Raw genomic sequence first — 15,404 nt, 5'->3', positions numbered from 1 at the left:
TAAAAAAGACTAAATTTTACAGGGTAAAGAGAACCAAGAGGACTAAATGGGCTTACCCTGTAGGGGTGTCTTTCATCTTGGAAATAAGTGAGAAGGTGTAAGACACAACGAAGAATACAGGTTCTTTCATCATAGTAATAATCTGCAATCTGGGAAGAACCCAAAGATTCAAAATCAGTTACTCACCTCTGCATAGAAGATATTCAATTTTAAATTTACTGACAAAGAGATCACTTAAAAATGTGAAAGGAGAAGTTCCTGAAAAACTGCATATATAATTCCTTGAACTATATAAGAAATTACAGAAATGGAAACACAGTGTTAAGCCAAAAAAGCAAAAGATCTTCTTGAACTAGGATACAAGTAAAGTCATACAAGATAAAAGGAATTATTTAATAATAAAAATAAGTTTTCTAGCATGATTTCTTATTTCACCATTCAAGTAACAAATAATGCTATAAACTGACAGGCCAAATACATGAAAGCATATATAAAAATATCACTAGTGTATGTCCTAATTGCTTGCAACTGATGTTTAATGAGAACAGGAAACTACTTCAGAATTCATGGTCAAATTCCATGTTAAAATGAGATCCTATGCCCACTCTCACCATTTCTAGTCAACACAGGATTGAAAGTCCTAGCCACAGCCATCAGAGAAGAAAAAGAAAAGGTATCCAAACTGGAAAAGAAGTAAAATTGTCATTATATGCATCTGACATGATCCTATACATAGAAAACCCTAAGGATTCCACACAAAAACTACTGGAACTGATAAACAAATTCAGCAAGGTAGCAAAATACAAGATTAACATAAGAAATCTACTGCATTTCTTTACACTAACAATGAAATAATCAGGCAGGGAAAGTAAAAGAAAAAAACCCTTTTAAAACCACATCTAGATAATCAACAAGGATCTATGATAGAGCACAGGGAACTCTACTCAATATTCTATAATAATCTACATGGGAAAAGAACATGAAAAAGAATGGATATATATGTATTCATATAACTGAATAGCAAGAAGAGATAAGAAAGCCTTTCTCAGTGATCAGTGCAAAGAAATTGATGAAAACAATAGAATGGGAAAGACTAGAGATCTCTTCAAGAAAATAGATACCAAGGGAACATTTCATGTGAAGATGGGCTCAATAAAGAACAGAAATGGTATGGACCTAACAGAGGCAGAAGATATTAAGAAGAGGTGGCAAGAATACACAGAAGAACTATACAAAAAAGATTTTCACAATCCAGATAACCACGATGGTATGATGACTCACCTAGAACCAGACATCCTGGAATGAGAAGTCAAGTAGGCCTTAGGAAGCATCTCTACAAACAAAGCTAGTGGAATGATGGAATTCCAGTTGAGCTATTTCAAATCCTGAAAGATGTTGTGTGAAAGTGGTGTACTCGATATGTCAGCAAATTTGGAAAATTCAGCAGTGGCCACAGGACTGGAAAAGCTCAGTTCTCATTCCAATCCCAAAGAAGGGCAATGCCAAAGAATGCTCAAACTACTGCACAACTGCACTCATCTCACACACTAGTAAAGTAATGCTCAAAATTCACCAAGGCAGGCTTTAACAATAAATGAACCTCCAGATGTTCAAGCTGGTTTTAGAAAAGGCAGAGGAACCAGAGATCAAATTGCCAACATCCAGTGGATCATGGAAAAAGCAAGAGGGTTCCAGAAAAACAACTATTTCTGCTTTATTGACTATACCAAAGCCTTTGACTGTGCGCATCACAACACACTGTGGAAAATTCTGAAAGAGATGGAAATACCAGACCACCTGATCTGCCTCTTGAGAAATCTGTATGCAGGTCAGGAAGCAAGTTAGAACTAGACATGGAACAATAGACTGGTTCCAAATAGGAAAAGGAGTACATCAAGGCTGTATATTGTCACCCTCCTTATTTAACTTATATGCAGAGTACATCATGAGAAACGTTAGGCTGGATGAAGCACAAGCTGGAATCAAGATCGCTGGGAGAAACACCAATAACCTTAGATATGCAGATGACACCACCCTTATGGCAGAAAGCGAAGAGGAGCTAAAAAGCCTCTTGATGAAAGTGAAAGAGGAGAGTAAAAAAGTTGGCTTAAAGCTCAACATTCAGAAAACTAAGATCATGGCATCCGGTCCCATCACTTTATGGCAAATAGATGGAGATACAGTGGAAACAGTGGCAGACTTTATTTTAGGGGGCTCCAAAATCACTGCAGATGGTGACTGCAGCCATGAAATTATAAGACGCTTACTCCTTGGAAGAAAAGTTATGACTAAACCAGACAGCATATTAAAAAGCAGAAACATTACTTTGCCAACAAAGATCCGTCTAGTCAAAGCTATGGTTTTTCCAGTAGTCGTGTATGGATGTGAGAGTTGGACTATAAAGAAAGCTGAGCGCTGAAGCACTGATGCTTTTGAACTGTGGTGTTGGAGAACACTCTTGAGAGTCCCTTGGACTGCGAGGAGATACAACCAGTCCATGCTAAAGGAAATCAGTCCTGAATATTCATTGGAAGGAATGATGCTGAAGCTGAAACTTCAATACTGTGGCCACCTGATGCGAAGAACTGACTCATTGGAAAAGACCCTGAGGCTGGGAAAGATTGACAGCGCGAGGAGAAGGGGACAACCGAGGATGAGATGGCTGGATGGCATCAGTGACTTGATGGACATGAGTTTGAGTAAACTCTGGGAGTTGGTGATGGACAGGGAGGCCTGGTGTGCTGCAGTCCACGGGGTCACAAAGGGTCGGACATGACTGAGCGACTGAACTGAACTGATAACTGAATCACTGTGCTGTATACCTGAAACTAACACAATATTGTAAATCAACTATACTTCAATGTACAATTTTCTAAAAAATTAATAAATAAAAAATCACACCAAAAAAATAAAATACTCAGGAACATACCTTACCAAAGAGGTGAAAAACTTATAAGCTGAGAACTATAAAATATGAAACACTGATAAAGGAAATTGAAGATGATTTAAAGAAATGGAAAGATATTCCATGCTCTTGGACTGGCAGAGTTAATATTATTACAATGGATTCTTTACTGTCTAAGCGACCAGGGAAGCCCATTAAAATAGCAATACTACCCCAAAACAATCTACAGATTTAATGAAATCCCTATGAAATTACCCATGACATTTCTCATAGAAGTAAAACAAATAATACTGAAATGTATATGGAACCATAAAAGACCCAGAATTGCCAAAGCAATTCTGAGTAAAAAGAACAAAACTGGAGGCATCACGTTCCCAAGCTTCAGACAATACTGCCAAGCTACAGTAACCAAACAGCATTGCATTAGGACAAAAATCGACATATGATCAATGGAACAGAACAGAGAGCCCAGAAATAAACCCACACACCTACAGTCAATCTTCAAAAAAGGAGGCAAAAATATACAATGAAAAAAAGATAGTCTCTTTAGCAAGTGGTGTTGGGAAAGCTGAACAGCCACACGTAAATCAAGTTAGAAGTTACGATACTTCCTCATACCACACACAAAGATACACTCAAAATACCATAAAGACTTAAATATAAAATATGATACCATAACAACTCCTAGAATAGAACAAAGGCAAAACATTCTCTGATATAAATTGTAACAATGTTTTCAACACTTAGATCAGTCTCCAAAGGCAACAGAAATAAATAAAAGCAAAAATAAACAAATAGGACCTAAGCAAAGTCACAAGCTTTTGCACAGCAAAGAAAATCATAAACAAAATGAAAAGACAACTTTGGAGGTTGGAGGAAATAAAGAAATTAAAAAATTCAAATTAGTCCTACTGCATTTACACCTACAGAAAAATATCCATGGACCAGTTCCCATTTCCAGTGGCTGAAGAATCTGTCATGGAAAAAGGCTTCAGTTGGGTCCAGTGGAAAGCCTCTTGTTTCACAAATGAATTAATGAGCTTGTTCATTACGACATCAATGCTTACTCAACAAGAAGTCAAAGCCAGCAGTGCTCAGGAGAACTCGGTCAAGAAGCTGTTGCCCAATGATGTAAATCAAAGAATGGAAATGGTGACTAGCACTGACCTTCAGGATTAAGGCCTGGCTCTGCCTCTCATCTTGCAGCACCGTCTGAAGGAAGAAAGAGCAGTCAAAGAGCCATCTTATAAGCAAAATAAATTAACAGAAAAAAAGGTAAGTATCTTCACCTTATCCTTCAAGATTAAAACTGCTCATTCATCTCTGGATATGTTTTTTACCTAAGTATATCCAAGTCTGTGCTTAAATTCCTGCCGCTCTCCTCTGGCCTCAGTTTTCTCATATGAAAAATCACGGGCTGGAAAGGCTAGACGTTATCTCAGGTCCTTTTCAGCTCAGACAGCCTGTGATTCTATGATTAACATATTAACCTTTGGCCTTTCAACCCCTCCACATCTGAGGATGGACACCAACTTAAGCATACCTCTTTTAAAGTTTACAAGGTTTTTCCTGAGAATGGCTGTATCTAATCACCCATCTCTGCTGCAGAGAACTGGTACCAAAACCATATGAAGTGTCTAAAATCAACAAGGAAAAGGATAAATGCAGGAGAAGGAAGCTGGACATAACTACAAACCTTTAGTGAGTCCCGAGTACCTCTGTAATCCTCTTGAAGGTAACACTGGAGTAACTGCACACTCTGTTCTTCATCAAGACCCTACAAACAGAAGCCATAAGGGAGGAACAGTCACCTCGGGTCAGAAACCACACAGAGCATGCAAAGCAACCTGAAGTTCTGTCCTCTGGAATAAACACAGAACTTGAATAAACAAAAATTCTTTTAAAAGATTTCATAAACGTAACAGTTTTAACTCAATAGGAGGAAAAAGGAGCAGCCACTGACGTGCAATTTACAGCCAATTAAATTTACATGTCAGAAACAACTGTGCTTATTCACCAAGCACATTAACATAGCATGATCTGGGTTTCCAAAATTAAAAGGAAGCAACTATGTATTTAAATATAGTCTAGTCAACTTGAACACCACAAGCATGCTGAAGACGACTCTATGATGTGCAATAAACAGGATCAGGCAACTTGACTTGTGGCTTTTAGTAAGAAGAGTTGCTGCCTGGGCATTTTTGAAATATAATATGCTCTATTTAACTCTAAAACTGAATTAAACTGAATTTTCACCAACAATCACTAACAGTAAAACCATGCATATCCACCTTGCAGGTAATAAACTGAAGCCAGTGCTAATTTTTACTCACCAAAAACTTGCTGATTCTTAAACCCAGTTCCTTCAGTGGTGAAGCTACATCTTTACTAGCTTTCACTTTTTCAGCTGAACTTGGACTATGAAAAGAACAGTGAATCATTTTTTCATTCTCAATGACTCTCTAGGGGTTTTAAATGAAAATACTTAACCTTTCTCTGCTCTTTAGGTGCCTAGAAAACACACACACAAGTTCATCTCTACAGATTTTATAACACAAAACTATGTCTAAGTAATAAATACAGTATATGTCTGTTACAAACTATAGTTGTAATTACATTATTTGTAGTTATACTTAGTGACATTATTTTGATCCTTAGAACTATCCTGGAAGGCAAACATTACTATCCCCATTTTGCAAATGGAATTACCAACACTTAGGAAGAATAAATAACTTACCAAAAATCTCACAGCTAATAAAGTTGACGTGAAATTTAAAACCAGGTCTGTTAGCATACATACATATATTACCTAGCTATGTCCACTGGGAAGGCCTAGATGCTACAACATCCCAACAGCAGCGAACACACCCAGCACCCGGATCTTTATTTCTAACATCATTCTCTAATGAAAGGTATTAGGACTCCTTGGAGAAATGGCTGAGTCTAGAGCTGGGGTGGGGAAAATACTAGATGAGCCTGGAGCATCTTGTAATGCCAAAGAGTAAGAAAATACTCAGAAAACAAAAGGATGGGGACATATCAAAAATCTGAAAGGATGTCCCATGGCCAAAGTTAGAACAGGTATAAACAAAGTATGAAATAAATGAGTCCACGATGATCTAAATAAATGAAAGAGTGAATAAATATATACATAAAACAAATGGGGGAGAAGGGAACAATCTTCCTTACAGAAGTTCAGTAACACACATACATGCTACCCCTTTCAGGAGGTGGTTTAATCCCACTACACCCCCCACACTCAAAGTAGGCTATACCAAGTGACTCACTTCTGATAAATAGAGGAGGGGAAGAGGAAAGTGACTTTACAGAGTAGACATCTGGCAAACGCCACCTTACCCAAGTGAGCAAGGTTAACATCACCAGTGACTTCATGTGGGTAACATGTATCCTCTGCCATGATATGATAAGAATGAGACTTCACCACTGTGTATTCTTTCCAAAAACCCACCACCTCAATCTAATAATAATAATAATAATAATAATAAATCATACAGTTCTAAATTGAAGGCATTATACTACAAAATACTTGACCAGTCTTCCTCAAAACTATCTGAAGTCGTGAAAATCAAGGCAAGACTGATGTACTGTCACAGCTAACAGCTAAGGGGACATGACAACTAAATATAATGTGATTCCCTGGTCTGAATCCTGAAATAGAAAGAAGACATTAAAAAAAAATGTCTTTAATGGCTAAAAATCTGTGTTAAATTCAAATTAAGCCTGCAGTTTTAAAAGAAAAAAAAAAGTCTGTCAGACTTTAAATCTCATATTATTACAAAGGGAACATTTATCTTAAAAAAAAGAAACTCATACCACAAATGCCCATTCTGTGAACTGAAACATATTGTTGTTGGATTTGTTTTTTTAAGAGAGACTCTCACATTTCACAGAAAATCCACAACACGAAGGCTACTATAAAGTTAAACAACAAGCTCTGAAAGAGGCAACACAGAATGATGATTAAGAACACAGACACTGGAGTAAGACTGCCAGGTTTGAATCCTGGTTCTACCACTTACTAGCTGTGTGACCTTGGGCAAGTTACTTAACCTCTTTGTGTCTCAGTTGCCCCATCTGTAAAATGGAAACAATAATAAAAATACCTAAACGTGATAATATAGTGCTTATCTTCTTTAAGTTCATCTATCCTAGATACTTAGTAAAGTATTTACGGATAAAAAAAACATGGTATCTAGGAGTTACTTCAATGTAACTATGGCAGACGGGAAAAAAAAAGTTCTTCACTAACATAAGGGAATGAAGATGGAAGGCGACGATGTAATAAAATCCAACAGGTGTTCAGAAATAGAAGGGAAGTGAGGGCAACTTGGGAACTATGAGGCATAACAGAATGAGATCTGGACTAGGAATTAAGAGAGTCTGGGCCTATAAGGTTTACTCTCTTTTTAACCACTTTATATTTTATTATTCTTTTCCACTGCCCAGCAAAAAAAAAAAAAAATCTATATATTCAAACAAAGAATAAAAATATTACCTATCTCAAAGGGCTGTTGTAAGGATTAAATAACTTACTGTAAGTCTAGTGCTTAGAGCAGTAATTGGTACACAATAAACAATACAGAAGTGTCAGCTGCTATTCTCCTTGCTCACTGCTATATCCTAGCATTTGGTGCTGACAGTTTCTCACACAAACATGATGGACTGAAATAAATATTAGGAGTATTAATTGAGTATTTAATAAAGCCTCATTCCCAATACTAGGGTTATATAACAGATTCGACAAAACTGTATTTCTAAAAGGATTTTCCTTTTCTTCAACAGACAGAAAAAAATGTGCCATACTCTTTTTCCCTGGTTAACCAAATTATGTTCTCTCTGGTCTAACTAACCCATTAATATCATAAAATCCTACATGAGGTATATTATCATATGTGAAACAGATCGCCAGTCCAAGTTCAATGCATGAGACAGCGTGCTCAGGGCTGGTGCACTGGGATGACCCTGAGGGATGGGATGGGGAGGGAGGGGGGTTCAGAATGGGCAAGATATGTACACCCATGGCTGATTCACAGCAAAAACCACTACAATACTGTAAAGTAATTAGCCTCCAATTAAAATAAAAAATAAAATAAAATCCTACATGAGGATGGTTTCGTCTATCCCAGGTTCCTCGGGGAAATTACTCAAATGAGACCCACAGAATAGCCATACCTGGGAGGTTTATAGTAAGAAAGTCCTTCTAACAGCCGCTGCCAATGTTTATTCAGCTCTGCCTCAATCTGATTCTGGGAAAAAAAGAAGGAAGTTATACCAATGCGATTTTAATCAGATTCTACGATCACACTGAAGATAACATATTCCTTTGAGTCTTTTTAACATGCATCTTTCCCCACAGCTGAAATAATTTTGAATATAGAATTCTGTAGCCTGCTTTTCTTTGCTTAACATTCTAACATAATGATTTAACCTTATTATGAAAATCTTGATAAACATCCTTTCTAGTGGTTGCATAATATTTTATCAAGTGACTAGATCATAATTCATTTACCATTCTTCTAATATTAGATATACTTAAGCTGGCTGTAATTCTTTATTCATATGAATAATACTATGGTAAAGAGCTTGTGCCCAAAATTTCTTCAGTACTTCTTTCTTTTAGATATATTCTCAGAAGTGGATTATCAGAAGAGGGCATACAAAAAAATGTTAAAACTCTAAAAAAGATGTAACATTTATTATGTTAATTATAATCACAACACTAGTAATAACTGAACGTCATCTTAACACTTTAGGGCTTCCCATGTAGCTCAGCTGGTAAAGAATCCGCCTGCAACACAGGAGATGCCGGTTCCATTCCTGGGCAGGAAGATCCGCTGGAGAAGGGACAGGCTACCCACTCCAGCATTCTTGGGTTTCCCTGATGGCTCAGCTGGTAAAGAATCTGCCTGCAACGTGGGAGACCTGGGTTCGATCCCTGGGGTGGGAAGATCCCCTGGAGAAGGGAATGGCTACCCACTCCAGTAGTCTGGCCTGGAGAATTCCAGGAACTCTACAGTCCACAGGGTCGCAAAGAGTCGGACCAGACTGGGCAACTTTCACTTTTGTTTTAACACTTTATCCTTACAGTGTCAGAAATGTGGGATGAACATGAAGAATTGTTCTTTACTAATTATACACTTGGAAATGCCCTAAAAACCTCAGCCTGTGACCTAAGCAGCTAGCTAAGTGGAAAAGGACGAAAAGGCAAGTCAGTATGAGATAGAGGAAAGATCTGAGAATCTTTCCTAGCCTGCAGTGGTAAAATGGCTTTTGTACCCCTACCCTCAGCAGCCAATCAAGTAGCACTGGTATCTTTTTAGAAAAGGAATCACTAAGATACAAGGAAAAGTAGAGACTTGGAAAACTTCAGCAACTAGGCTGTAAGACAACACTGCATTTCAGTAGAGAGAACTGGGGAATGCATAATGCTTCTTTTAGAAATATAATGGGAATTAATTTTAGGAATAAAAAAAGGTGTTTACTTCCTATTTCAAAGAGAAGGAGGAAGATATTTTTTGGTAATAAAAGCTACACAAAGAACCACAGAATCCATCCAAGAACATACCACTTACCAGTTCTCTCAGAGCTGACCTTCCTAGCAGAATTGTCCACAGTTCTCTACTGCTCCTGAAAAATGATAGAAAGCAGAGGTAAGTTTCCTCTTTTGGAAAAAAAAAAAAAGTATATTTTAGAATTAATGAAACATAGTAATTAATGAAATACAGTACATCTTCTATGCTAAGAAGATGCTTCAATTTAGTATTTCTGTCTCCTCCCTTTTCATTAAAATGTAGTGACTAATAAGGAACAAGAATCTAGAAAAAGACTAATCTATTTCAGGACTCCCATCACCTCCAGAAATACATGATATAATGTACTTTCTCAATCAAGTGAAGTCTAACAGTCATTACAAATGGCACTACGTTCACTCACTCCTTAATGAAGTCCCACTAGGTGGTATCTGCAGTGCTGAATACAGAAGCCAAATAAAAACACAGGAGAGGTGGGGCCAGGTCTTGGTGTCAAATGGTGGTCTCCAGCGCAGCTCACCCCAATGAGCACTCCCTAGTACCTGTGCCACCAGTGTCCCTGACCCCACAGTGAGTCACAGTTGCCCCCCCCACCCTGCCCGCCTCCCCAGAAAGACCCTCCAAGACGATCAGCTCATCACTCAACAACATGCATATGAAGATTTCTGGAGAAATGTGCCATCTCTGGGAAATATGGAGACTGAGATGAAAAAAAAGTAAGTCCTTCAATAAAAGTACATCACAGCAAGAGGACAAAAAGCATGAAGGAACATGGTGAACCGGTGCATGTATCGCCCAGAACAGCCTCTGCCTTCTCTTTAGCATGGAGCCACAAAAGCAAATTCCGCTTCCTACATCATACTTTCATATATGCTTTGCTCAGATTCACCAACTATTACTTATTATTTTCTTTCTCCCTCTTTGCATCTGTATAATTATATATAATACAAACATGCATATATCTGCATATGTGTACACATGCACACATTTCCCCAAAACTATACAAAATCGTACTCGAGACACATTCCTTTATCTGTAAACATTTCAGTGTGTTTTTCCTAAAAGCAAGGACAACATCTTACACAGTCCAACTATCAAAACCAAGAAATTAGAACTTTCCTGGTAGTACAGTGGGTAAGAGTCCACCTGCCACAGAGGAAGGAGACTGGCAAGCTACATTCCATGGGGTCGCAAAGAGTCAGACACAACCGAGCGACAAAGCACAGCACAGCCCAGTCAACGCAAGGGGCACGGGTTCAATCCCTGATCTAGGAAGATTCCACGTGCCATGGAGCAGCTAAGACTGTATACCACAACCACTGAAGCCTGCATGCCTAGAGCCTATGCTCTGCAGCGAGAAGCCACCGAAGCCCACACACCGCAACAACGAGCTGCCCCCAGTTGCCGCAAGCAGAGGAAGCCCAAGTGCAGCAAAGAAGACTCAGCGCAGCCAATAAATAAATAAACGGGGAAAAAACCAAACTGATACCAGAAAAGAAAGCACACATATAGTCCCTGCTCCCATCCAGTGAGCTCTTCAAATATACTCCCAACTATGTGCTAACCCCATTTCCTTCCCTCAGCCATGCCTTCGGAATTTCAGGAAAACTTGCTTTGTGTTTTGTTTTTTTTAATCTACAATTAAATTTCAAAATGCAGCCATTAAGAAATTATCTCAAGAAAGGATTATAAAAAGCATAGGGATTATATTTGGGGAGATTCTAAGTAAGCCCTAGAAGAGTTACCTGAAACAATTAACACTGTTTGGAAAGCCTATCTTCAGAGAGAAGATGAAAGGGTCCTAATAAAATATATTAGACAGTTAACAAGAAGAATGCAAGTTATATTAACAATGAGGATAAATTGAAAAATCTTTTCCTCATCAAGGCAAAACACAAAGCACTAGCCCTATCTATTTAAAAATGGTCTTTCAGGATTTTTCCATCAAAAGAGGATTAAATTAGACATCTTAAAATCATAAATCTCTCTCCTAAGGGTTAATGCTATTAACAAAACAACTTCGATACTGCTGAATCAATAATCACCAACTCCCACAACTGCACTGTGGAATCACTATAAATCATTTTTCTGATAACAAGAAAGCATTCACTATTTTAAAATTAGGAGATTAGATCCAGCTGATGGAACAACTATGTCCCTTTGTACTGATAAACTACATTAAAAGGTATGACTAAATCAAGCCCTAAGAAATTAAAGACAGAAGCAAGCTGTTTAAAGAAATGTATAGTAAATTTTTAAAGAATGCCTTTTGTAAAGACAATAAGCATCTAACTTATTTGTTTGATCTGACTTAGCAAAAAATAAAGGGAGGGCTTTATTTAAAATGTCATATACTGAGCAACTTGACTTCGTTCACTTCTTACTTTATCATTGGAGAAGGAAACGGCAACCCACACCAGTATTCTTGCCTGGAGAATCCCATGCACAGAGGAGCCTGGCTGGACACGACTGAAGTGACTAAGCAGCAGCAGCATACTACTTTCACTTTACCCAAGACAGCTTCTGGTTTGCACCAAAAACATCAGGTATCTATCATATAATAAATAGCTAACAATGGGGCTAACAGTATCCCACAATTAATGGAAAGAAATTTATTATTAACTGAAGGCTCTGGTATGCCTGAGTTAAATTACTCTTTCTGGATCGTACATCTTCCAATTTCAGAAGCGTGGGCACCAGTGAGCTCTAATTTATCGGCATTTGCCTTCAGAACTTTGATCTCTAGCTAACTAGGTACCAGTGATTCCCAAGAGACTCAGAATACCACCACCTGTACTCAAGGACCACCTCCCAGGATCCAGAATTCTTTGTTTACTCAAATTCAAGCTGTGGGTTATTTGTTACACCAAAATCCATACAGTTCAAACAAACAATTTCCCAAGAGTGTTTCTCAGAATGAAGTTGGTCCTCAGGCCAAACAGCCAAATCAGCTGAAAACAATACAGTAACATTGCAGAACCCTGGTCATTCCCAGAATCACACTTTCTCAGAGGTTAGGCTTGGGAAATCTACATTTTAAAATCAATTCCTAAATCACCACTGCTGGAGGGCATCAGCTTGTCTCAGAGGAGCAGGTCAAAGACCTGGTCAGTATAGATTTTTTTTTTGCCTTTTATGTCTGACATATCGGCTTTTTGGGGGGGTGGAGAGGGGAGAAAAAGATTCTGCTACAAAACAAGACTGAAGTAATGCAGTAACTTTTATACTTACTAATTAAAAGAAGAAAAAAGCTATTTCTTTAGAAATATTCTCATTTGCAAAACCAAGTCATAGCATGATCTTTTTGTTATAAGGTGTCAAAAATAATGTTTATTGAAAACAAGCTGGATAACAAGATGAGCCAATATTTACTGAGCAGTTATGTGGGGGACTGTGCTAAGTCTTTAATGCTTTGTCTTACTGAATATTTCAACTGACCTATGAGGCAAATACTATCCGTATCATCTCATCAGGAAACTAAGGTTTCAGAGTGGTTAAGTAACTTCTGTAAGGCCACAAAGCTAATATTTAATGGAACCAGGACTTGAACCTAGGCTTGCAAGACTCCAAAGTTTAATCATTATAAGACAGGGCCTCAAGTTGCATCCAGGAATTCACTCTGCAAGCAGGTAAAGACTGAGGTGAAGTTTTCTGTCCTACGGTGGTATATCATACTCTAATACCGGGGCTGACACACAGCAGGCCACCTCAATGAGAAGCCTGCGCACCACCACAAAGAGTAGCCCCTGCTCACCACAACTGAAAAGAAAAAAAAAAGCACACACAAAAGCAGTGAAGACCAGCAGAGCAAAAACTAACAAATCAATTAAAAAAAAAAACAAAACTCTGAGTCCCTTTCAGAGCTGCAAACTAACTGGAACAGAAAAACTAGAAAGAAAAATTACATGCACAAGTGTCAAGACATGGCAGAACAAAAGAAAACTGTAGCTTATTAGGAAGGGAATCATCCTGGAAATGAGTGTTACTGGCTCCTCGATTCCTACACATTTATGATCTAGGAATAACGGAAGGCAAATAAGTCTAAGACCTTCACAACACTCATAAACTTAGTGTTGGGAATGATAAAGGATGTTAAACATAACACATTCAGCTAAAAAGTAGAAAGAACCAAAGGGCAGGACCCTAACAATTAGACACTACAAGGAATATAACCACATAGGACAGAAAAGTCAGAGAAGACAGTGATCACTAGGAACTAATCCAGGGATTGAAGAAAGACTTCACCTCAAACTGAGACCTGGAGGTTTGAGCAGATGATTCTCAAGACTTAACAGACAAGACTGGAATTGAGATGTCCAATTCAAGCCTCAGGGTAACATTATCTACATATACTTTCAAGAAATGAAATAAGTGCTACAGTATCTGTCATTTATTTGCACAATAAGTAAATAAATTTGAGATAAGTACAAACTAAGGCACAGAAATTAAATAATTTGCCTCAAAAGTGAGATTCAAAAAATTTATTGACTTGCAGCTCAATGTTCTAGCAGACAACATGGAACTCCACTTCTATAAAAGCTGGAGTAGGTGGAAATAGGAAATAATCAAAGATATCCACGTGGTTGGAAACCTCTGGATGAAAGCAACTAAGAGATTGGAAATACCACGGAAGTAAAAATCCCTTTCATTAAAGAAGCCGCTTTGCCCTGCAGGAGCTAAACTTTACCCAAAATCCACAAGGACTGTTAAGATAAGCCTGAGAAAAGGAAAGCACGGGGACCACAATGCTGCCCGACATAAGAGCTGACATGATACAACGGCAGGAGGAAGAAGCAAACCGGTTCTCACCAAGTTCAGAAGCAGTTGAATGGAAATTCCAAAGATGAAAATCTCACTCGAACAGAGAGGTGAAAGAAGTGACAAGTGGAATAAACATTTACGGAGAGTCTATCACTGCTCTTCTGGGTGTTGCGGCTACAGCAGTGAAGTGAAGAGGACAAAAAAGTGGGGAGACGTTGCTGGAACAAGGGGGAAAAAAAGTGGCAGGGCGGTTGGGCGGGACGGGTGGAAGGGAGAATGGAGAACACTTTGAAGCTGCAAGTGAGAGATGCAAGTGCGGCGATCCGGCTAACGCTTCCGAGTGGGACACTCCAGTTGGGAGCTGGGTGTGTGAGTCATCTGTAAATTACAAGGTGCCTCCCCAGAGTTGTGGGAGTTCAAGGAGATAACGCGGAGAACCAGAAAGCGCGTCGCCAGGGTTTGGCGCTAGTAAGAACTGTCTTTTTAATATTTTCTCTTCCTGTCCTTTGAAAGCCCAGTAACAGCGCCCGGGATGCCGACTGAAGGAATCAATGCAAGAGAAAACGACTAGATGGATGAATGAAAGAGCGGTGAAAAGAGGGCAGAAACCCCAAGGAGATGGTTCCGCCACTCGCGAAACCTCCCGGCGAGAGCACATGGGGGAACCGGGGGAGAGCCCGCCGGGCACGGGAGGCTGCGGCGGGGACCGGGCGGGGACCGGGTGGGGGCTCCCCCGGGCAACCGCGAAGCGCCCTGTCGCGCCTCGAGGGAGCGTCACACCGGACAGGAAGCGCGGTGAGGGGGGGAGGGGGCGCCGAGGGACGCGCCGCCGGGAGAGGGGAGGGAAGGAGAAGGGCCGGGTGAGGAGACGGGAGGCCGGCGCCTCGGGAAGCGGGGAGGCGCCGGCCCCCCTTTCACAGAAGTCGCCTCATATCCCCGCGCGCGGGGACCGTTTGGCCGTAACCGCCTCCCGTCCCGGCGCCCGTACACCTAGCCGGCCTTCACCCTGCCACTGCCGCCACATCTCGCCCTCAACTCCCGCCCCGGCTTGCGCTTGGCTTGGATCCCGCGCCTCAGTCATCCCCGCCGACTCGGCCCGCTCCGCACCTCACACACGGACCGCCGGCGGCAGCCGCCATCTTCGCGCGCGCGCGCGCCCCCAGCCCCGCCCCCAGACGCCACGCCCA

General features: G+C 39.9%; 1 protein-coding gene across 1 annotated transcript in view; it reads right to left on the bottom strand.

Moving 5' to 3' along the window:
• Positions 1-15,394, bottom strand: part of NUP188 (nucleoporin 188) — a 41,901-nt gene extending 26,507 nt beyond the window's left edge. Inside the window, exons 1-7 of the mRNA XM_040225336.1 lie at positions 15,325-15,394; positions 9,499-9,553; positions 8,099-8,172; positions 5,239-5,323; positions 4,602-4,682; positions 4,073-4,117; positions 57-149 (exon numbers count right to left, since the gene is read on the bottom strand). Of these exons, the coding sequence (XP_040081270.1) occupies positions 57-149; positions 4,073-4,117; positions 4,602-4,682; positions 5,239-5,323; positions 8,099-8,172; positions 9,499-9,553; positions 15,325-15,356 (465 nt within the window). The 5' untranslated portion in view covers positions 15,357-15,394. The remainder of the gene's footprint in view (positions 1-56; positions 150-4,072; positions 4,118-4,601; positions 4,683-5,238; positions 5,324-8,098; positions 8,173-9,498; positions 9,554-15,324) is intronic.
• Positions 15,395-15,404: the final 10 nt, after the last annotated feature.

The sequence above is a fragment of the Oryx dammah genome, unplaced genomic scaffold (assembly GCF_014754425.2).
Source record: "Oryx dammah isolate SB20612 unplaced genomic scaffold, SCBI_Odam_1.1 HiC_scaffold_25, whole genome shotgun sequence".
NCBI classification, from domain to species: domain Eukaryota; kingdom Metazoa; phylum Chordata; class Mammalia; order Artiodactyla; family Bovidae; genus Oryx; species Oryx dammah.
This window is presented reverse-complemented; position numbering and strand designations above follow the sequence as displayed.